Source organism: Lepidochelys kempii, chromosome 8 (genome assembly GCF_965140285.1).
Source record: "Lepidochelys kempii isolate rLepKem1 chromosome 8, rLepKem1.hap1, whole genome shotgun sequence".
NCBI classification, from domain to species: domain Eukaryota; kingdom Metazoa; phylum Chordata; order Testudines; family Cheloniidae; genus Lepidochelys; species Lepidochelys kempii.
The window spans coordinates 3,816,984-3,840,786 of record NC_136387.1 but is presented as its reverse complement, the minus strand read 5'-3'; the positions used below and the strand labels follow the sequence as shown (position 1 = coordinate 3,840,786).

The 23,803-nt window shown below is 43.7% G+C and overlaps 1 protein-coding gene across 8 annotated transcripts in view; it reads left to right on the top strand.

Annotated features, from left to right (window-relative positions):
* The window catches only part of SGCD (sarcoglycan delta), a 572,369-nt gene that overhangs the window by 358,798 nt on the left and 189,768 nt on the right, over positions 1-23,803 (top strand). For all 8 annotated transcript variants that reach the window (XM_073355246.2, XM_073355243.2, XM_073355244.2 and 5 more), the window contains one exon: positions 9,661-9,846. In XM_073355246.2, the coding sequence (XP_073211347.1) occupies positions 9,661-9,846 (186 nt within the window). The remainder of the gene's footprint in view (positions 1-9,660; positions 9,847-23,803) is intronic.

Here is a 23,803-nt window from a genome sequence, read left to right as displayed (position 1 = left end):
TGGCAGCTTCCTCACTGGCTGTACTAGCTGCTGCTTCTTTCTTTGCTGGAGGCTGTGTGCAGACTCAGGCAGATGTCGGTGCATAGGTTATGTCCAGGTCACGTGTTCAAGATTTCCTTTGCAACCAAGAGGGCTTGAAACATATTCTTTTAAACTGAAACTCCTGCAGCATCTGAGGATAAACTATTGCATTTACTGGAAAAGGTGACATCCCAAGATAGAAGGAAATGCAGCAACCTGTAGCTGCATTAGCAACAGCTGTGTCCAACGTGGATTCTGGAGTAGCAGCTAGAGAGAAAAGATTCATGTGACCTTGTTCAGATTTTCATTTGGTCCATCAGCAGAGAGACATTGATTTAAAACAAAGGCTTGTGCAGTTCACTGAGCAAGGTGAACACCTCTCTGAAGGATGGGGTCACCTGTAGTTACTATGGAAATTACATTTGCACTCAAGATTTTAAAATAAGATGGCTGGAAGGGAGGAGGAGCTGGATTCCAGAGACTATCAAGAGATGAATCTGTGTTGAGTCCATTTACATCAAGAGTTTTCAAAATAGAGCTTGGGGGATTTGAAAATTTTTGAGCTATCAACAAATATTCCTGTTCCAAATTGGGACAGAGTTGAAATCTTGGAATTTCTGAAAACGGAACTTCACTCCCCCCCACGTCACCATCCCTCCCCCAAAAAACCCCCTGGTTTGGGTCATTCAAAAAGTTTCTTTTGATAATTTTGAACTGGTTGTTTTGATTTTGACCATTTTAATTTTTTAAAACTTTTTAAAAATTCTAATAAGCTTAGTTTTTGAACCAAAAAGTAATTTTGAACAGACAGTTAGTATTCTTCATTCTGAAAATTTCAAAATGTTCTGTTTTGACAATTTCAAATGTTTTAAAATGTTTTTTTTTTCTGAGTCGACAAATTCATCAAAACCGACCTCCTCCCATGAAAAGTTTCGGTTTTGACAAATTGGTATATTTTGACCAAAAAAAAAAAAAAGTTGTGACAAAACTTTATTTCAGAGGATTGTGGAGGAAGAGAGAGGTTAGTGCACAAAGTAGATCAGTGATTAAGTTTTCTGACTGTGGAGACAGAGATATCCTTACACTTGCCAGAATCAGGATGGGTATTTTAAAGAGCATAATGTCCTTTGATCACAGTGAAACTCACCAATAAGGGTTACTGAAAAAGAAATAAAAGGTTCTCTAAGAATCAGTTGTTTCCCCAAACCACTCCATGCACCTCACAGTTATGAATACAAGCAGATGTGCAATGAGCAGAGAATGAACTAGACAGTGTTGTAGAAAACAGACATAGGAGTAAAATGTCTTGGGATATATTTCACTCTTGTATCTGCTTCTCGTTGTTTAAGCTGTGGTAGGCAAGCTGGAGGCTGGAATTTATTGCTGCTTTCTAGATTCTTCGTGGAGGAGGCTTGTACTATGGTTTGTCCCAGGTATAAACAATGCATGTTAATTGGAATGGGTTTTGTAAACGGTTCTGGCTAATGATACTAATGGGTTAATGAGCTGAGGAGAGGGGAGCAGGTGAAAGGGAGAGTGCTTCATGGCTAGAGGGATACCATTGATAGAGAAAATATGGTTTCTTGATAGCTCAAAACTGCATTGTCTGAGCCAAATTCTGTTCTCAGCTGTGCATAGGAAATTCACATTGCTTTGCACACCATGGTGATGAGCACTATATAAAAGCCTAGACAGTGTTACATGCATATATTGAGGACAGAATTTGGCTTTAATGCCGCCGAATAGAACCTCTGGGGACAAGTGAAAACAGCTACATTATGGCCGGGTGTCTTAATCTAAAGTACAAAAGAGGTCTTTATTGCACTCGTAATAATGTTGGAGGTCCAAGTGCTCTGATGGAATATCTTTTGCCAGTGCATAGTTCTGTTGTGGCAAATGTACCAAATTCATCTGTTTAACTTCTTTGAGCAGCTTTGCTGGAATTACACCTGAGAGGCATTTGATCCAGAGTGTTTGGAACTGTATTTTTTTGTCTGTGCGAAAATCCATGAAAGGCTTGTGGGGAGAAAGAGAACAGCTTTGAAACTGCTCTGTTGTGACTCATCCTGGGCTCACTGCTTTTCTTGGGGCACCTGTTTCATTCACAAAGAGTGAAGCTGAATGCAGGTTAGGTTGAACAAGTGGAACTTTATTAAACCCTGTGCATGGCTCCTTCGCTGTGGCTGAGTTGCTTCCAGAGTCACTCCCCACATTTCCTATTCTGCTGGTGTCCCTCGATAACAGTCACTCCAGCAAACACAGCCCCTCTGACTCCATTTCCTCTGATCATGGTACAGCACTTGCAGCTGTAGGAAATTAACTAAACCTGCACTTGTGTACAGTTTTCATTATGACAGGTATCACCTGGAGAAAACAAGAAGGAAATAGTTGTGTATAGGAATGTAACCACATGGTAAAGAATGTGGTTTGATGCCATAGTTTGCTTCCTGTGCAAGCTGCTTAAGACTTTGTTAGGTCAGACAATAAACTTCCTCCGACCGTAAGACACACAGGCCTGGATGAGTCACTGTGTTTGAATGCAGCAGTGGCATAAAGGGGAATACAATGCATGACTGACCTGTGGAACTCACTGCCACAAGATATCAAAGCAAGATTTTAAAAAAAGGATTAGATGTTTATATGGGTGCTGCGGGTGTTTGTCCCTGCCTGCTGTATGGTTTGGAAATGGTGGATCATAGAGACATGGAAGAAAAGAAGATACAGGTAGTAGCAAATAATATATTGAGGTGATTGGCAGGCAAGTGGAGGTTAAACAGAGTATGCATGGGAGAAATTAGAGGGAAGATGAATTTGGGACTCCCAGTAATAGACTGGAGAGCACACGTTTAAGGTGAGTTGGACATTTGATAAAAATGGGAGAAGAATGCCAGCAAAGAAAGCATGGGAGGAAAAGGATCAAAAGAAAGGACATAGAAGTCTGAAAAAAGAACAGGAGTACTTGTGGCACCTTAGAGACTAACAAATTTATCTGAGCATACGTGAGCTACAGCCCACTTTATCAGTCTTCATAGAAGACTGAGGATATGATGGAAAGACTCTACCAAGAGAAGTTTGAAGAGAAAAGGACGGGAACTCCAAGACCTACAGGAAAGAGTGGCAAAGAATCGTGGGCAGCTCTGACCCCGTGTAAACGGGAAAAGGAATCGAGAAGTGAAAAAAAGTGATTATACATTTGTATAGATAATTAGAACATCCATAGTTACATAAAACAGGTTCAGCTATAAAAGAGGTATAAATCCTCATGCTTCAGGATATAAACCCACCATTAGTTGTCTGGGCTTAGAAAGGAACTTCCTCTATGGCCATTTGTGCAATAATTATCTATTATGGGAATTTTTCCACCTTCCTCTGCTAATGGTCTTTGGGATAGCAGTTCCCTTGTCCCTATGCCGAAGCCCATTCTGTAAATCAGTAGAACTACTGGGGATTAGAATTTAAAAGATCCTTGATCAGTCCACTAACTCATGCAAACTCAGTCAAATACATAAATACCCTGCAAAAGTATTGAGCCTGTTTTGTAGCTCCAGCCTCTGATTCATATGCATTTGTTTTGTGCGAACAAACAACAATGTGTAAGCTCAAATGGCTGTTTTGCCCACTTCGATCGTCACAGGGAAATTGCAGGGACAAATGCTGCCTCTCTCAAATCCCATGGCATTCCAGATCAGGAGCCCTTCTTGCAAATGAGTGTGGGGTCTAAGACGGTCAGCACCTTTTATCACAGACAGTGATATTTAAAAACACCGAGAACAGACAGTTGTTTGGAAAGGTTGAGAGTCACTGCTTTAGCTCATCTGCCATCCCTCCTGCATGCAGATAACTTAAGCAATCTTTGCAGTGAGCTCTGTGGAGATTGTATAGTCCCTTCTGGATCCATCCCATATATGGACACAAAATAACATAACACTTATTTGGCAGTGTTTAACTGACGCCCATTTTGAGCTTAAACCCCGAGCAGTCTAGTTTGGCCAGTGTTGTAGAATGATATTAGTATAGTAAATTAGAGGAGAAGCTGCTTCTGCCTCAGTTCTTCACTTCAGCAAGCAGCTCTTTACAGTTCTGAACAGATGAGTGGGTCAGTATTGGAGCAGGTCGTTTCCAAGAATGCTGGTGAGATTGCAGTGACAGAAGATGCAGGCCTCCCAATGGAGGCAGAACTCCCCTGCCCTCAGTGTATTTCCTTTCAGTTTGAAATCATTTTGGTGCAAAACATTAATCATTTAGGCACTGATAAAAGAAAACCCCCCTGGCACAGGAATGGCATTGATTCCTCCTCCTGGGACTCACTCCATTCTGAGCCCCGATTTAGCCAACACAGCTTTCCCCGCCTGTAAATCTGCAGGAAATCTGATGACACTGGGGTTTCCAACGGAAATGTGTGCTTATTAGATTTTTTTTAAAAAATCCTTCCCTGTAAAGATAAAACAACTCCTGTTCAATAAATTGATAATGCAGATACTGCAGCCAGAGCAAGACTAGCTCCAGCTGCATGAAACAGGAAATCAGCAATCTGCTATTTCCACGCAAGCTGGGCTTGATAAAAGCGAGAAGGCACATGTGAGACTGTAACTAATGAGACATGGTGTGATTTATAGAAAGTGGTTTCTATTTATTTTTTTATTTGCGATCCCTTTCGGCCGAGTCTGCCTTCGGCAGTCCTCAGCCCCTAACAACTGTTACAAAGGCCTCTGCAGATACCAAGGCCTTGCTGCAAAAACTTGCAGGGAGCAATCTGTGTGGAACTCTCCCAGGGGCCTTTAAAAGTATGTCTGTCCCCTGCTCTTGTGTGCATCCTCTCGCTAGCTCTCAGCGAGCCAGCACAGGTGTAAAGAGAGATGAGAGCTGCTGCGAGTATGCATACATGAGCTGCAGGATCAGACCCCTAGCTTGTAGTGTAGACTTAGCCTGAGACGTAAATAAAGCTGTCTCATTCTGGGCCTGATCTTCAGCCCATTAAGTCAGGGGAAAAGCTCCCATGGCTTCAATGGACTTTAGATCAGGCCCTATTTGAGGTATATAATCTGGTATAAGGAGTCTCTAGGGTATACAGCTGATGTTGGGGGTAAGGCTGTCTGAGGCAAAACCGAAAAGCTGTAAAGAGCAACCACTGCAGTTCTGTATTTTAAGCAGGGTTGTAAGTGTGGCAATGATTGTCTGATACTCCACGCAAGTGTCTTGAAACCCAGCGTGTGGAAAGGTGGGGCACTTTAATGCTGACATATTCAGTGGGCATGTTACTTCTCTATTTTTGCCACTTCTGTTAGAATATTAATTTTTCACACACTAACGTACAGTCAAACACTAGGCATGCCTATCCTTTCTCGAAACAAAAACCAAAAAAACCCTAAAAGGTCAACAAATAAACCCTCCCCCGAATTTTCCTTTACAAATCAGTATTATGTATTTATAAAGGAAGAATCCTTGCAAAACAAAACACTCTTTCCAGATAATACTGTCTCTTGTGGTGCTTAGCTTGCTGCTTCATGTTTAAGTTGGGAGAAATTGCCAAGATGTAAACTATAACTAGCATATTTCTCTCTCCCACATAGAGTTAGAATATTGATAGCAGATGCCTCTTGCTGCTTTTGCAGTTGCCTTGCAAAGCTTTTCATTCTACTCATTTGTTAATATCCCTCAGCACTGTAAGTCCACCAGTATTTCTTTTCCTCTAGATAAAGGACAATCTGAACATTTTATTTTGTTTTCAGTGCAGTACATTCCTTCTCTATGAATCCTATGTTATGTTCTTGTTATAAATGTGGGGTTTGTTAGTACTTCAGTGGCCACATGCATGCTGCAGTACTGTACAAGATACATCACTGTTTAGAAGAGAGCTGCACAAAAGGTTTGATGTGAACCACAGAAACACTCAAAATCAGCCTGTTCCTGTTGCTATGTGCTGTTCCCATAGAAATCTTTTGGTGTCTGCACGTTTACCTAAGCTGGACGTGACATTTTCCCCACTCTCTGAATCAAAGCAAAAAAGGAGGAAACTTTTTTGCAATGTACAGAGAGTTTGGAGCTGGATTGAAGTCAAGTGTTGAAGTCATATGGTACTTGTATTTGGTTCATTGACTGGCTGAGCCTACAGCATGATTCGATAGGTTAGAGAGACAGTTCAGTGTTTCCAAGGGAGAGAGAGGTTGCATTTAGTGTGTACTTTCCAGGTTACCCTGTTTAGGGTTCCCAACTTTCTATTCTCAGAAAACCGAACAACCCTGCCCTGTCCCTCTGCTGAGGCCCTGCCCATGCCCCATCCCTTCTCCAAGGCCCCGCCCCCCACTCACTCCATCCCCCTCTGTCGCTCGCTCGCTCTCCTCACCCTTCCTCAGTTGCTCATTTTCACCAGGCTGGCTCAGGGAGTGGGAGTGCGGGAGGGGGTGAGGGCTCCGGCTGGGGGTGCGGCCTCTGAAGTGGGGCCAGGGATGAGGGGTTTGGAGTGCAGGAGGGGGCTCCGGGCTCTGGGGTGAAGCTGCCTGGTTCGGAGTATGCGGGGGCTCTGGGCTGAGGCAGGGGGTTGGGGTGTCAGAGGAGGTATGGGCGCTGGGCTAGGGGTGCAGGTTCCAGGGTGGGGCCAGAAATGAGGGGTTCAGGTTGCGGAGGGGAGGGCTCTGATATGGGGCTGGGGATGAGGGGTTTGGGGTGCAGGAGGGGGCTCCTCACACTATATTTAAGTGTATTTTTGCAAGGGAAATCACAGACCCTTTGTCTCTGGGTTTATCTACCTTCTAGAGACATAGATTCCAGCTTCTGGATTGCTCTTAGATATCACTGCCTGGGAATGGCTATTTTTACTGACTGACATTTCTGCACCTCACATGATTCTAGGCTTAGTTTTGCAAGGAAATACAGTCCCTCGTGTCTGAAAGATAGTAAACTAAATCTTGCCGCTGAGCAGGGCTCAAAGGTAGGCAGAGGAGATTATACTGTGTTGCCTGGTTGAGTCTTGTGATAGTTGGTGTTTTACATAAAGCCCCACCTCCTGGAGCCATGTTATTACTTAAGAATCAGCTCTCATTGGTGTTTTTTTTAAGCAAATGTCTAGCCCTCCAGGTTGTGGAGAAAAGTTTGAAAATGTGACCCAAGTGTACTCTCAGCTTAAAAACTAGAAGGCAAATAACCTCCCCCCCCCCCCCGGCCAATATTTATTATTTTCAAAATCTTGTGATTTTTAAACCAATCTCACCTTTTTGGGGGCCCGACTCATGAATTTTGAATGCTTGAGTTGACAGTACAGACGCTAAGCCACCTTACCAGAGCCAGGGGCTGAACCTGTCATTGGTATGAGTTGGAGGGGTACAAAATGGATGAGTATAGTGACTCAGAGCCTAAGTGTGAGGTGTAATGAAGGAGGAGGGAAAGCCTGTTGATCCCTCACTCTGTGAATTAAAAGCTACTATTTAGCCGTCCTGTTTCCCATCCCAGCACGCACACGATACGAAAAGTTGGCTCAAAGGCCAGAGAGTGGCAATGATTCCTAAACTAGACCCTTTCAGACTCCCTCCTAGCATTGCCATCACCTGTGTCCTGTGCTGTGGGGGAGAGCACAAAATGGCCAGATAGCTCCAGCTTTACAGCAATGAGTTGTTCCGTTGCCAAAGATGCACCATGAACTTCAGCCCTGAAGCAAATGGAGTTACACGAAGGAGGAATTTGCCCCACAGGGACTCATGGTGGGCTCTGCACCGGTACCTCCCGAGGACTATGCCTTAATAACACAGTCTGGCCCCGGGAATACAAAAGCTCTCAGCCAAAGCTCCTCCTAAAAGCCAGCAAATACCCTAATAGTGGTAATAAAGATGCTGCTACCAAATGACTTCTCATTTCCATTAGGTTTTTGTTCTCACCATCTTGTATGGAGGAGGACTTATGTCACTTCATCCTCTGTTGCACCTTTTGTAATTCATGTAAAACAAAGACTGACGGAAGAAGTAGCGAGCAAGGAGGCAGTGACCTTGAGTCTGTAGCTCCAGAGAGCTCCCGGTATCCTCTTAGTCTGTCTCTAGCAGGCTAATGGCAAAACATTCAGCCAACGACTTGGTGTTAGGAATTTTCAGTTATCCAGGGATGGTTTAGATAATCCTTAGTCCTGCCTCAGTGCAGGGGAATGGACCTGTTGAGGTCCCTTCCATTCCGACATTTCCATGATTCTGTGGTCTTCAGTGTGTGCCTGCAGGCCTGCAAACATAAGAACCAGTTCCCTGGGGAAATCCTATGAAATGGTTGCAAAACAAGTCAGGAAACTTTTGTCCAGCAGTAGTTTAGTTCACCAGGCAGTGCTCCCACCGTGGTTAGGACATGAAGGGCCAGAGTGTGACAACCGTTATAATGTGTGCACAGGGGTGTACAAGGAGCATGCGTGCACACACTCACGTGCGTTCTCTTACACCTGAAGGGCTCTTGCCAGCACCTCCTACAGGAGCAGTCCCTGTGCAACCTCCGTGATTTGGAAGAGCAGAGGTTGCTCCTTCATCTCTTGGGGCAAGATGCCAGAAAGAAGGTGCAAAGGGGCACAGGAAGCCAGCGTGTTGGAGCTGGCAATGGCTAATGCAACATTGCCCACCCCCTCTGTGCCCAGGAAAGCACCAGAGAGATCATGCCTCAGGCAAGCATAAACTCTTTGGTGCTCCTCCTGAAGGGGTGCAGACCTGCATGGCTCCCTGCTCAGGACTGTGGCATATATGCTACATTCTAATCCTGTGACCATAATTGTGCACCCTTTACACATGGGAGCCTTTACTCATGCTAGAAGTCCCATTGAAGTCCACGGGAGAGTTTTGCACGGGTAAGAAACTAAGGGTTGCGCCACCAAGCTCCTCCTTAGTGGAATCAAAAAATCGGTGCGTTTTGCAGGAACACCACAAAGCTGGGGTTCTGAGACACTTTAGTAACTACACCCACTTCCTTTCCTCTCTCCTCTCTTTTATCTCCAAGACCCTTGCATGGCTTTCCCAGTGTGCTGCCACAAACAGGCAGTGCATCCCTGTTCGGCAAAGCAAGTGTAAGTGGCAGAGTCAGTCCGTTCGATGTAAATCTTTCGGCAGTAATTTGATTGGGGATGCGCAGCTGGAGAACTTCACATTTTAAGTTTCCTTGGTGCAAGGGGTGGGGAGTAGGGAGAAATCAAGAAGCCAAACGCCTCCCCCTTCTCCTTTTTCTTGGCCACCAAGAATAATTCTGTTTGAGATGATTTTTTTTTAATGAAAGCCTCTGAGAAGTAATATTGCATCTTCAAACCAAACTGCTGAACTCGACTTCTTTTACCAAGCGCATGCAAAAATATTACTCTCCGGATTTTGAAAGGGCCCGGAGTGCCTGCCTTGCAAAAAACGGAGCTGCTAAGAGAGTCACTGGAGAGTGGTCTCGATGGGAAGCCCTTACACAGTGTGCGCTTCTATAAAAACTGTATTATGATGTATATAAAATGAGCTGTGAAAGGAACAACTCAGAAACAAGCCACAGGGAGAGGCACTGTCCAGCTGATAATTTCTGAATTTAAAAATGCTCTAATCAGCATAGATCCATGTCCCAAGACAAGTCATTCTCACAAGACATTTCTCACCATCTGATTCGTCCTGCAGCATAACGGTCATACTTATTTTTCTGTGCTTGTTTCAGATGCCCCAGGAACAGTATGCACACAGGAGCGCCATGCAGAGCTCGGAAGGCCCGCAGGTATACAAAGTGGGGATTTACGGCTGGAGGAAGAGATGCCTCTATTTCTTTGTGCTACTCCTAATGATTTTAATCCTGGTGAACCTTGCCATGACCATCTGGATTCTCAAGGTTATGAACTTCACAATTGTAAGTAGGGGTTGCCAAAATGGGGAGTGAATATTTGGGGAGGCCAGTAGAATTTCTTTCAGGCATCATAGATAAGATACAGCTTAATGGTGTTTGGGTTCCCAAGGAACACATTATGGGCCAAGTGTGAAGGTCCTCAGAAATCTACTTCATCTCCTGGAAAGGGATTCTCAAGGCTGTATGCAGTTTTATCAAGCCTAGGCATTCAAAAAGCATGTGTTAGGTCCCCCAAAATAATGAAATTGGCTGAAAAATCATATTTGAAAACATGATAGATTTGGGATGGTTTTTACTTGTTATTTGTCTCTGTTTCTGAGCCTTTTTGCTTCACATTTTTCAGCTTTTCTTCCTGAGGGCTAGAAGCTTTGTTTTTTGTTTTTTTTTAATGAAAGATGTGATTCGAACGTAATTACGTCTCCAGAAACTGAGTCTTTATGAAAAACACCAAAAAATTGTGTAACTTCTGAGAAAATAAGAGCTGGCCATATTGCATATCTTATTTATATGAAATTAGTAGAGTGTCGTCAGTTCCTCTGGAGGCAGGAGTTTCCATCTGGTTCTCCTGTTAATACGTTAAGCAGGAGTTACCTGCTGACTGGGACCCAGATATAGGGCCCAATCCAACTCCCACAAAGTTCAATGGATAAACCCCTGTCAAACTTAATGGGAGATCTACTACGCAGGGATCCATTTCACCCTCTGGAGCCAGTTCTATTTACGCTCTTTTGTGAGGAGTTAACTTGTGCATAGACCTTTAGTGGGCCCTCTGCATGGGAGTGAGTTTCACCTATACAACACATGGAAATAGACTAAAAGTCAGCATACAGTGAAACATCGCACCATGACGCACTAAATCCACATATCAGGAAGTTCTGTTATAAAGCCACTTACCGTACTCCAGTTGATAAGTCAGCTGAGCAGAGTAATAATGATAGGATTACTTCTTGAGGAAGGGAGAACTTTGTCAAGCTGATCAGGTGGAAATTGATTAGGAGCATCAAGGTCTTTAGGAGGAGCTAACTTTGAAAAATGTAACCACAGAGCTATCTCATGGGAGAGCTGGCAAGATCAGATTCCACCTGGTCAGTTTCTTAGATCTGTGGGTCCTGATGTGAGTAGCACTTTTGAAGAATCTCATCTTTCTTTTTCCCCTTTCTTCACTTGATTCTGTCCAAGCTCTGATCAGCCCTAACCTACGTTATCTCTTTGACAGTCAGTGAGAGGCTGAGTAAATTTATTGTATCCAACAGACTAACTACTATGCCATTATAATTTGTCGCGCTCATATTCTCTAACAATTGCACTTTCAAGATGTACAGTAAATGGCAATGCCTACATACTGCATGTGTGCTTTGGGAGCAAAACATTTTAAAGCAATAATCTAGAAGAAATTAGCTATTACCCACAGTTAACTAAGGGGTGAGCCAAATTTAGGAGTGATTAAAGCTTTACCAAGCCAGTTATTTACTTTGATGGGATTAGTGCCATTATTAAGTAAAACTTGTGTCTTCTTATAGTAATACATTTTAGAAAATAGCTGCTGGGACATGAATTTTGCTGCAGTGTTGGAAAACTGCTCTTATCCCAGCTATTAATAGCTGGTTGTAAGCCAGTGTTCTAACTCACCAGCCTATGCACCGAAGAACACTCGCCAGCCACTGGATTTCAGTCCTGTTTTCTTCAGAGACTCAGCTTTATTTCTGCAAAATAACATCAGTTCAACACATCAATCGTATCCTTTTTCCCTGGCCAGGGTCTTCTGCAGGGGCTTATCTATGCCCAATCCCTCTGTCTGTGAGTCGAGGCGAGCCTCTACTTCCTTCTTGATTATACTCTGCTGGGCATCTGCTTGATATGTAAACTGGGTTCTTCCTCCTGACCCAGGGACTCTTGCAGGAGCCTGCCTACAGCTCTCCAGCTCAACTGAGCTACTTGCTGGCTTGTATGAAGAAGAGGTGGTCTTCAAGCTATCACCTGATCCCTGGCCTTACAGCATCAGTGAATTGGTCACAGGTAGGGCTAGGCCCAACTCCCCTTAAAAGGCCAGCCACTCTGTGACACTGGTTTTGTACCAGTCCCAGGGTACAATAGATTCCAATAGGTATTTAATTCATTCATTTTCATAACATGTAAGTTTAGTAGGCAGTGAACAGTCTGTGTTGATGATAATACAGGCTATAAATCCTGAAGCCTGAAAGGGGAACTTTTTGGTAGGGGTTTGTAAAACCTATGCTCAGGTATAAGGAGATAAGTTTGAATCACGCCATGAAATGAAATGCACATGTACACCAATATCCAAACTGTGTCACAGACACAAAGCCACACAACCCAGGGGAATGCTGTGTTTCAGTGGGCACAGTACTTTCAATTTTTACTTTTGCTCCCAAGCATTACAGCCCCGGATAGGTGTGTGTGACCCGGAGTGAATGAATCAGTCCCTGAGGAAAGAGTTCACTACTATTAGGTATCCGTGTAGAATCAGTTCTGTTACCCAACTGTCCGAGATGGGGTCTGGTCCAGAAACACACACATTTTTGGAGTCCTTTCCTCTCCTCTCCCACGCTCTTTTTCTCCTAGTCTATGAATGGGTGGGGCCAGTGAGTCATGTTTCATGTGCCAAGTGCTAGGTAATAACATGAGAGGATTCCATTCTTATTAAATTAAACTGGCTCACTATTAAATCAATTATGTAGGAACTGCTCAAACTGCAGTTTATCCCCACCCCCTCCTTGTCATATGCATGACGCACAGAATGCCTGGTGTCTTTTCCAGACATTTCCCTTCTGCAACCCATGATCTTCCCTCCAAGTTCCATGAAGGTTGCTACAAGTCAGGACATGTGTTTTAGAGATGGAGGTTTGAAGTCCTGCCTGGATCTTTCTCCTCTGGTGTACCTGTTCCAGTTCTCACCGCTGAATGCAGAATGATAATGGCATGTCTGCAATCCCCAAAAGGACGATGTGTTTCTGTTGTAAAGACAAAACTCTGTGTTGAAGGAGGAGATTTGTCATCTGCAGCAAAGGAAGAAGCACTGCTGAGTGGGGAGGAGGTTTTTTGGCCTTTGGCTGGTAGGCAGTGAATGAGGATATTGATCTGAGCAAGGCTGGCCCCTGAGAAAGACATTGCTGTGGCAGAAGCTTTTAACACTGCAAAGGAATTCTCAGAGTTTCCCTGAAGGAGAACTTAATCCTTCTGCCTGCAAGCTCTTTTGATAGGTGTTGGTGTCCCCAAGCCGGGGCAGACCAGCTCTCTGACTTCCACGGTGAACAGCTCTTGCTCCAGACTGAAGCTGGTGAGAAGCACCTGTGGGAGAGGATAGCTGAACCTGATGGCAATGAGGCATTAAAGCAGCTGGCATGGCTGTCCCTGCTGGTTTGGTAGGGATCTGGCAGATTCACGTGGATGGGTTGCTGAGGGAAGTTCTGGCTCTGCCTGGTGTTGTGTCCTGATGCTGGAACAGAGAGAGTCGGGTGAAGCCAAGGAGACAGCACAGAAAACAGACAAGGAACAAACGGACGTGGTGGGTCCAGGCTCCTGCAGCCGCTGCACTTCCTAGGGCTCTGCACCACTGCGTTGCAGAGCATTACAAGCTGTGTGTGTCGGAGGGCGGAGCTGCATCTGAGTTGCCCCGATGGGAAGTCTTCCTTTTCGGAAAACCCCTTTAAGGACCTCTGCACTAAATATATTTAGGGTCAATTTTAATTTTTAAATAATGAATGGAGTAAAATTCTCCAGCTAGTGGCTGCAGATAGGCAAAAGGCTTAATTTTCCCCTGCTCTGGTACAAGGAGGTGAGGGTCATTCTAGGGAGGCAAAACAATGTAGGCAGGACGTTAGTCACAGAACCTGACAGGTCTGAGCTACCTGCAGGGAGGAGGGACATCCCTTTGGCAGGCTGCCAGCCCTTCCAGAAGTAGGAGAAAGTTGTTCTTCGAGAGCTTGCTCATGTCGACTCCATTCTAGGTTTGGACATGCCCAGGTATGCCGTTGTCTGAACTTTTTTGCCTTAGCGGTATCCGTAGGGCTGGCTCTGGCGCCCCCTGGAGTCCCGTGCTCGTGCACCAGCGTGTATGAGGTGCCGCCGGCCCTACACCCTCTCAATTCCTTCTTACCGCCCGTGATGTTTGGTAGGAGTGCCTTCCTCTTGCTTTGCAAGTGTGATAGTGGTTCTATTGCCTACAGGTGATTCTCTTGTATATAGTTGATAGATAGTAATTAAGTGTTAAGTGTGACAGGTTTCAGAGTAGCAGCCGTGTTAGTCTGTATTCGCAAAAAGAAAAGGAGGACTTTTGGCACCTTAGAGACTAACAAATTTATTTGAGCATAAGCTTTCGTGAGCTACGGCTCACTTCATCGGATGCATCCGATGAAGTGAGCTGTAGCTCACGAAAGCTTATGCTCAAATAAATTTGTTGCACCCGATGAAGTGAGCTGTAGCTCACGAAAGCTTATGCTCAAATAAATTTGTTAGTCTCTAAGGTGCCACAAGTACTCCTTTTCTTTTTGTTAAGTGTGAGAAGTTACTAGTTTGTTAGAGTCCCAGCAGGGACTTTGCCCCAGGTGGGGCATGGCCCGGTCCCCGGGCTTCAAACCATGCTACACTTGTGGTAAGCCTATGTCAGTTAGTGAGCCTCATAGCATTTGCCTAAAGTGTTTGGGGGAGTCACACACAAAAGAAAAGTGCAAAATCTGAAAGAATGTCAGGCCAAGGACCCAGAAGGAGCGGGATATTCGCCTAAGAGCCCTCCTCATGGAGGCCACACTTCACCTGGCATCCCCTTCTCACCCCGCAGCTCTCCCCATAGAGCTCCAGTGACCTGAGCTCCACAAGGAAGTCCTTGCAATACAATGAGTGCACATTATATCCAGCAGGTCTGTTCATTGCACAGCAAACCTTCTGCTGGAGAAACCTCAGGGGTGTAATGAATGCTGATAATGGAGAGTTGGGAAAGGGGGGGGCCCTTCCCAAAGCAGAGCTGTTCTTATGGAGATAACAATCTACTCCATTTGCACCAAATCAAGTGAAATACCTTTTGCACTTCTTTAATCCCACCTACTCCTTTCCCCCCATTCATGGCTTGCAGAGGCATGCTTCCCAACGCAGCCCTTTATAAAATCCAAGTCTTAGCTGCGGGACATTTGAACACTAGTGCTATTGAATAAAGAGTGCTTAATTCATGTAATTTGGTATTTTGTAAGGTTAAATGTTCGAAGGTTTAAAACAGAAACGAAATATCTGCACTTCTCTTTTTGCAGACTGATTTAAACAGCAATTCCATGTTCACACGGGGCCTGTTTTCCATGGCCTTGCATCTGGGGAAGTCATTCACGCCTGTGCGTAAGATTTGACACCTGGTTTGCACAGCAATAAATGGCTGCACCAGATGCAAAGCAGAGGATAATCAGACCCATGGTGTCCAATGGGCATGTATTCTTATGCCTGAGCAGAGCTGCGTGATGTCAGTGGGCTCTGCAAAGATTCATTCTTGGAGCTCCAATTGCAGGAGTGTAGCCCAAGTTCCTATTTGAGTTCCGCTTTTCATAATGTCTAATAAGGTAGTTCTTAACAATGGACCTTGCTGTTAACTACCTTTAATGAATACACACATACCTATGTACATATATGCTTGGTAGTTAGATGCTAAGGACCTGTGTTTTGACAATTACTGTAATGAATTTAGACCATCTTTAAATAGTGTTCTGTTGTATAAATTTTCAAATATAACAATAAAAGATGTACTTATTTAAGCACACAAGAAAACAGGTTCCTAATTTCAAATAACATGAGGCCAGGTAGGCTCATAGAACGAGGAATGACAAACCATTGGCCACCTTCCACAAGGCTAGAATCAGATGCCTTTTATTGCAAATAATGTAACAGTTTAAAACATTGCCCATGGGGCCCATCTGTGGAGACTCTTGGATAACTGCAAGACAGCTAAATAGAGTTGATAAGAGAGTAATGGCCAATAAGCTGCATTAAATGCCAAATGTCAAACTGCAGTTCTGCTCATAAAGCTAATCAGGATTGGCTCACTGCTTGCTTATGCTCCCCCTGTGTTCCTATTTGTTATAGCCTCAGTCAGTTATTTCATCATATTTGTAGATTGTAAGCTCTTTGGTTAGGGGCTATCTTGTCATATTTGTGTAGAGTGTCTAGTGGCCCTGATCCCTGATTGAGGCCACTAGACACTATCATAATACATATATTTGTTCCAAAGTCATCTTGCAAGATGACAATTCCTGCAAAGCACAGACCCTATAAAATCATTTACAAGGAAACTGTTTTGTAACATCCAACTTCCACTGGTCCCTCAAATCAGCACCAGAGGGTAAAGCCAGTGTCTCCTTCCAAACAGATGTGTGCCAGCATCTCTCATCCACATGGGTAGGAGAACCCAAAATATAGGGAGATTAGGCTCCCTGGCCACGTTAACGCTCCATCCACACCCTGGCTACATTTCCCCCTGGCACAGGAGGGTGTGACGTTGTTGCATGCAAAGAGCAGAGAGGGAGTTACGAGTGTTGCGTGGAGATTTCTGCAAGTCCAGGCTGACCTGATTTCTGCAAATCCATACCTGCCGTGTTACATCCTGTGTTCACCTTCTGGGAAATGGAACAAAGGAATTGCCAGACTGCATCAGACTAGTGGTCCATCTAGTTCCATAACCTATCTCCAATAGCGACTAGAATCATAGAATCATAGAGTATCAGGGTTGGAAGGGACCTCAGGAGGTCATCTAGTCCAACCCCCTGCTCAAAGCAGGACCAATCCCCAACTAAATCATCCCAGCCAGGGCTTTATCAAGCCTGACCTTAAAAGAATCCTGCTGTAGGAAAATTGAAGTAATCTGCCCATACAAAAGATTCTTGCTAACCCCTGTCAGTCAGAGATTTACCCTAATCATAGCTCACAGAAACTCCCCATTCTCCTTCCTGTGCCCCTCAAGGATTTGTAGGATTTGGGGTCTTTAATACCAGCTTCTGGTATCTCTTAACATTAAACATTGCAGAGGAACAAACCAACACATCTGTTATGTTTTTTGTTTAAATAAATTAAGTCTCATATTAAGCTGAAAATGTATATTTAAATATTGCAAGGGAATTGTTAACAACTTAAAGAGGTTTCAGAGCAGCAGCTGTGTTAGTCTGAATTCGCAAAAAGAAAAGGAGGACTTGTGGCACTTTAGAGACTAACCAATTTATTTGAGCATAAGCTGTAGCTCACAAAAGCTTATGCTCAAATAAATTTGTTAGTCTCTAAGGTGCCACAAGTCCTCCTCCTCTTTTAACTTAAAGAGGCTAAATGTTGCTGCTGTATGCGATATAAAGGCTAAGTAGTAGTACTATCTTGATTTCTTTATTAAAAGACCATTAAAAAAATGAGCTTTGTAAAGTTGGTTATAAAGAGTTATTTTAATACAATTAGTCCCCCTGGTGTGTAAAGTACCTGCCACATTTTAATTACATGAAAACAGTAGAGTAATAACACAGCAGTGAAGATGGATTAGAGTCAGGAAAAATCATCTCAGCTAATAGGTGGGCTTCTCTTCTTAATGGTTTAAAGTAATAGGGTTTGTTTTAATTATTTTTTTTTGTTAAAAAATTCTTCTGAATAAAATGTGATCATATAGTCTGGGCTCCCTTGTCACTGGTTTCTCTGGGGTCTCCCAAGAGGTAAGAAGATATTTTGCTCTGCCAGCATTAGAAGCAAAAATACTCAGCCTTGCGGCTTAAAGTTCTCCCTCTATATTTTAGAGCTACTGTAATCAATCAGCTAAAAGTGGTTAGGTTTGGAATTAGATTTAAAGTTGCATCAGCTTTATTGCCGCAGGGGCCACGTTTCTCCCTCTCTCACAAAAATTGTACATTTTCCCCCTCTTAATTCATTTTGTTCTTTTTATAAGATGAGTAATACATTTTTTGAGCTTTTCTACTTGACTCAGGCACTTCGTATATTTCACCTTGTTTCAAGTTCACCTCTCCCCAAGTTCTACAGAACTGCTTCTCTAGATGTAAAGGCCCAAATCTTATAAGGCTCCAACCATGACTACAATGCAATGTATGATTCTCTAGTGCAGTGGTTCTCAAACTGTGGGTCGGGACCCCATTTTAGGGCGGTCACCAGGGCCAGCATTAGACAGGGACCCAGGACTGAAGCTGAAACTCGAGCTCCACCCCGGCCCTGGGGTGGCAGTGCCCGGGCTGTGGCCCCCTCTCCCCCCACCCAGGGCAGTGGGGCTCAGTCTCCACCCTCCTGCCTGGGTGATGTAGTAGAAGGGGGTTGTCAGAAAGGTGTTGCGTTGCCGTGCAGTGACGTTTGAGAACCCCTACTCTAGTTCTATACAACAATAGAGTCTCATTGAAGTCAATGAGAGTTTTTTCAGGATTTTACCCCATGGATTTTTCCTTGGAATTCTGCACACCAAGTTTTCGTTTACTCCCTGGTAGAATGAGAAATGTTTTTTTTCCTGGTTTCAGAGTAGCAACCGTGTTAGTCTGTATCCGCAAAAAGAAAAGGAGGACTTGTGGCACCTTAGAGACTAACCAATTTATTTGAGCATAAGCTTTCCGACGAAGTGAGCTGTAGCTCATGAAAGCTTATGCTCAAATAGGTTTTTTTCCTGTTATCAGAGATCAAATCTCCTTGTTGTACCCTGTATGAAAAAGAGGCTCACCTCTAGAGTCTTTTTAAGGGTAAATACAATACTTGTTAGCCTCTAGTCATTTGGTATCTGATGTAGTAGGTGATTTTAATGCACATTTTTGTTAGTAGCTCAACCTTTTCATTACAGAGTTTCTGCCATCCCCGTGGCATATACCATCCAGTCACGGTGACCCGCTGCTCTTCAATTCACCTGTTTCTTTTGGCACCTCAATCTCTGACATTGCCTCATCTTTATTACCAAAAAAGAAAAAAAAAAGCCCATCTTCTGGGATTCGCATCTCCGCAACTTCCTCTCTTGTGAAGATTACTGCAAAGAAATCATGTAGTTTGTCAGCAGGGTCCTTATCCTCCTCAATTGTTCCTTTTATCCCTGATAGTCCAGTGATTCTTTTGCCGCCTTCTTACTTCCAATATACTTAGATAATTACTTCTTGTTTGTTTTCATGCCTTTGGCTATTTGCTCTTCAGATCTCCTGTTCGGGCTCCTAATTTCCTTCTTACACTTCACCTGCCATAGTTGATGCTCTTTTTATTGCTTTTGTGGGCTAAATTGCCATCTTCTGAAGAGTACCTCATTGATTTGAATAGCTCCTTGAACCTTACTACTAGGCTGAATTCGGTTTTATCTTTAAACATACAAGGATTGGGGTTTTTGATTGATTGTTATTTGTGTTTGTTAATTTAACAGGATTTCTTTATTTTACCCTTACTAACGACTACATCAAAAGTCAAGTATCCTTCAGTCCATATTCCTCTATGCTGTCTGTCAATGCCTCTTTCTCATTCTGTCTGGAGTTTCTCTGGACTTTATACAGGTAGGCTGCCGATTTAATTACATAGGTACTACTTTGTGAGTGGATGGTCTTAAATCAGTACAAGAGCTTCTTAAATCATTTCAGTTTAAATCGATTACAGGCTTAAACTAGAGTGATTTAAGACACTCCTAAAACCATTAAGGATTTTCCACACACAGACTTGCTCCCGCATAACTAAATTGGTTTAATATCACTCCTTTTAGTTAAAGTGGTGCGGTTTTGTGTGTAGACCAGGCCTCAGAGGAAAAGATTAGGGACCTCTCCAGCCAGATCTGTGTTTATACATTATCAGCACAACTCACAAGCACGATGCTCCTTCCAGCCACTCAATTACAATCTTACCTGTTTGATTTGGTAGCACTGATACAAATAAGGCAAAGTGTAAGGCCAGATTTCAGAGTAACAGCCGTGTTAGTCTGTATTCGCAAAAAGAAAAGGAGGACTTGTGGCACCTTAGAGACTAACCAATTTATCTGAGCATGAGCTTTCGTGAGCTACATCCGATGAAGTGAGCTGTAGCTCACGAAAGCTCATGCTCAAATAAATTGGTTAGTCACTAAGGTGCCACAAGTCCTCCTTTTCTTTTTGTAATGCCAGAGAGACTCAGGTCCACAGACTTCAGAGAGTTGAGATTTATTCATCCCAAAATTAACTCCCAAAATTAAATTTAAAAAAGTTTCAAACTGAAAGAAAAATTTCTCATTCACTGGAATTCCCACGCAGTCCAAACTCCTCTGCCATCACTCAAGGGGAGGGTGGTGTACAGAAAGGGAGATTTTGTGATGGGGGCTGCACTGATCAACCTGTTGAATGAAAACGGTCAGTTTAATGATAGAGCAGATTATGCCAGTGATGAGATGTAAAGGGCACGGTGGCTAATACAAAGGAGATCCAGTAATCAAATATGTGGAACTTTTTTCTGTGCTTTAAAGCAGATTACAAGGGCAGATATGCCGCCCCCACTCAGTACATTTTCATATGAGAGAATGTGCTGTATCACAATCCTGCCACACTTGGTGCTTTCAACATGTGCTTGCAGTTCAGTGCATGCGTACAGACTTAACGTCTTCTGGCAGATCTGGTATCTAGGCCCAGCTATTGAGTTAGAACAGCCAGGTTCCTGAACATCTACACAGCAAGGAAATACATCACCACCTTAAAAATACATTACTGCTTTGTTTAGTTTCTCCAAGAACAGAGATAAAAATAGAGTGGGAAGGGAGGTGAGGAGCAGGAGATTTGTAATGTGATATGGAGCTTTGGGACTCTGACTCGCCAGTTCATTTCCATCCGGGTCAGCAGTGACTCAAAGTTGTTGTTCTCTGATAACTGTTGTAGGTCCTGCAGTAGATGAAGGGGACTGATAAGCTAGGAACGGTTCCTAGTGAGATGTGTCCACATCACGACTGTCATCCTTTTTTGCAGCTTTCACCAGAGGGGCACTGATGGGGCGGTATGCCATGTCACCCCCCACCTCCTTCAGGAACACAGACTGATCTGAGACCTCCTTGTTTGTAAACACCACCATCTCGTTGATATAGTGTTTTAATTCCTCCACCAATACATATCAGTATCCTCACACCTTTACGTTGTAGCTCAACTTTCTAACCCCTTCTTCAAAAGATGTGGGGTTGAGGGGGGCTTCAGGTGTCCCTACCGGAGCCAGCAGCCCCAAGCAGCTCAAGGGGCCCCCTATTTGCTTTTTATTATGTGTTGGGGGGGACAAAATATTCCTGTTTAGAGCCCCAATGGGCTAGCACCACCTCAGGTTCCTACTCGGAGAACTCCCTTTGTGAGGGTCTACTAGCCTTCTGTTTCTCTCCTTCCCGCCACCGCTGAGCATGCCTTCCTGTGCCCTTTTACACCATTTCCCTGTTAATGGGCTGATTGGCTCATTGACTCACTAGCCCCAGTCTGGCCTGGTAATCTGGTACACTTCTCTCCAGGCCAGGGAAAGCTAGTTAGTACTACTAGTGAGCAGAGTGTTGGCTCACGTTCTAGCCCTCCCGCACTCTGTCACACAGGCCAAGGGTTAAACTGGCCTGAACATTGGCCCTACGTTTCACCCCTTCAGAACAGTGCGAGGATCCTGCACATTGACCATTTCTTGGGCCTTGTTCATTCTTCCCTTACATTAATTCTTGTGCTGTGGGAGTGTTGACATGCAGGCCTCGTACCGCCCCCTCTAATTGGTGCCCTCCTTTGTGCTGTGCCCTCAAGTTACAGGCGGAGAGTGCCGGCTGATGAGTACTCCTGTCTACGTAAGGAAGACCCTTTGGCACTCCAATCCCTGCTGCGCTTTAGTGGGACGAGGAGCTGAGTGGAGCCTGACCAGAAGGGGAGGAGATACATGCTACAGTAGCACTAGAACACAAAGCCAAAGGACAAGAAAGGAGGGAAGGAACCATCTTGCTTTCTATGTGTGTACAGCGCCCAGCACAATGGGGTCCTGGTCCATCACTTGGGCTGCTAGGTGTGACAGTAGGCTAAGTAATTAGAAGGGTAGGGGAAGAGAGAAAGGGAATGTAAGAGGGGGCAAACGAAAAGTGTGTGGAATCATTATGCCAGTTCTGAAAGATCACAGTTTGCCACTTTGAATCAATACCATTGCTACAAATGGGCCAAGAATGCAAAATTTCATTTCCTCCAAAGTTTGAGGAGTCTTGGTTCAGCCCATTTTTATAGAGAGGGATGAGTCATGAACTTTCATTTCCAAATCCCCCTTTGCCAAACTTCTGGGGTCTTGTTCTGGACTTCTCTCTCATCTTAAGAAATAAGAGACTTCACATTAGCATTCTTCCAAGTGCCAACGAAAGGCAGTCTTCAGACTAGAATGTCCAAAGTAGACATAGATCTGTATCTAAGAGAACACGTAAAAGGTATTCTTATAAAGGTGCATAGCATTGGTAAAATGCTGGCAATGGGCTTGTTCTGTGAATAATGTATAATCTGATTTTCCTCATATTCTTACCTTCTGATATAAGAAATGACTTAATTCAGAAATGTGTAGAACAGCTGAACAGAATTGATCATCTGGATAGTTAGTTTTGATAATCTCTGTTGTTTTGATACTTCTGGTCTATCTGGTGCTTTCTGTTGCCCTTCCCCCTCCCCCAAATATCCTGTTCATCTTTACGATGAATCACCTAACAGGCATTGCTATACGCAGAATTTAGTTGTTCTAGAGTACCTTTTCTATGTGGTTTTCCTAAAGGCTAATATGCCGGTTGGGTCAATTAGCATCCCCCTCTGAGTGTCCATGATTTATGCCCGGAAGTACAGAGCCGCCTTGTAAAGAACTCTACTGAAAAAGCAAAAACTGTCCATTTGCAATAGGACTGCAGTGCCTGTCGACTGGAAGAGTTGAGTGTGAAGTGGGTTTGGGTGTAATAGGCCTCCATTTGGGATGAAAAAATTTTTTGTTTTGAAATTTAAATTAGTCGACAGTAAACTTTTTTTAAATGTTGAAAACAAAACATTTAGAAATGATCAAAATGAAGCATTTCAGTTGACCTGGTTTTTATTTTTTACAAGAGTTTTTGAGATTTTGACTTTCTGTCCTGATGCGGAATGGGAAATTTTTCTGAAATCTCAAATTCTTGTGGGACAGGAAAACTGTTTCCCTTCCAGCTCTGCTGCCCCATTCTGTCTGGGTACAGAGAACTCAGTATTAAGTGAATGGCATGGAATTTAAGGAAGTCCACTTAACATTGTCTGGGCTTTGGAGATCTCAAAGAAAGATGAGCGAGAAGAACTGGGACCAGATTCTGATCTCAGAATGGTGTAAATGGGGAATAACTTCATTTAATTACACTTGTATAAAAGAGAGAAGATTCAGGTCTTAGAAATTTGTACCCTATTCTTTGCATGCTATATAGTCATATGCAGCTGGCCAAAGGGGGTGGAAAATGCTACCATTCTGTATGTCTAAATTACTACATGAGATGCAAGGAGCCAGGCAGTGAAGAACCGGGCCATCTGTCTCAAAGCACCAATTTATGTGTCTTACTGTTGCAGACTAGCAACAGAGCTGCGAGATCACACTCCATTGCAGTGGTATGAAGGGACAACCCGGTTGGTTAACAGCAAAATGCGGTGAGCACGGGCAAATTTATAAAAGAGGAACAGATTCAAGTAGGCCCACCCTAGAAGGGATTCGAGCCTTTTCCTTTTGGATTCCCACCATGTTCTCATCCACCCAACAGTGCTGCACTCTTCTTTTCCTTTTTAAATGAGATAGTAACTACTTGTGAAATTACAGCAATCTCCTATATGAAATTTGTGATTATTTGCATTTAATTAAAGGCTGCTCCTGAGAAAATGAAGGGCAGCTTAACCTCAAAGTGTAAGCCTCTAGACTACGTCACCAGTAATTCCTTCTAAATGAAGTCTTTGCTGTTCCCCAAAAACCTGTTTACTCCTTCAGATGGATCCCTGAAAACTCTTTTATTTGAAATGACCAGGGGATTTTGATA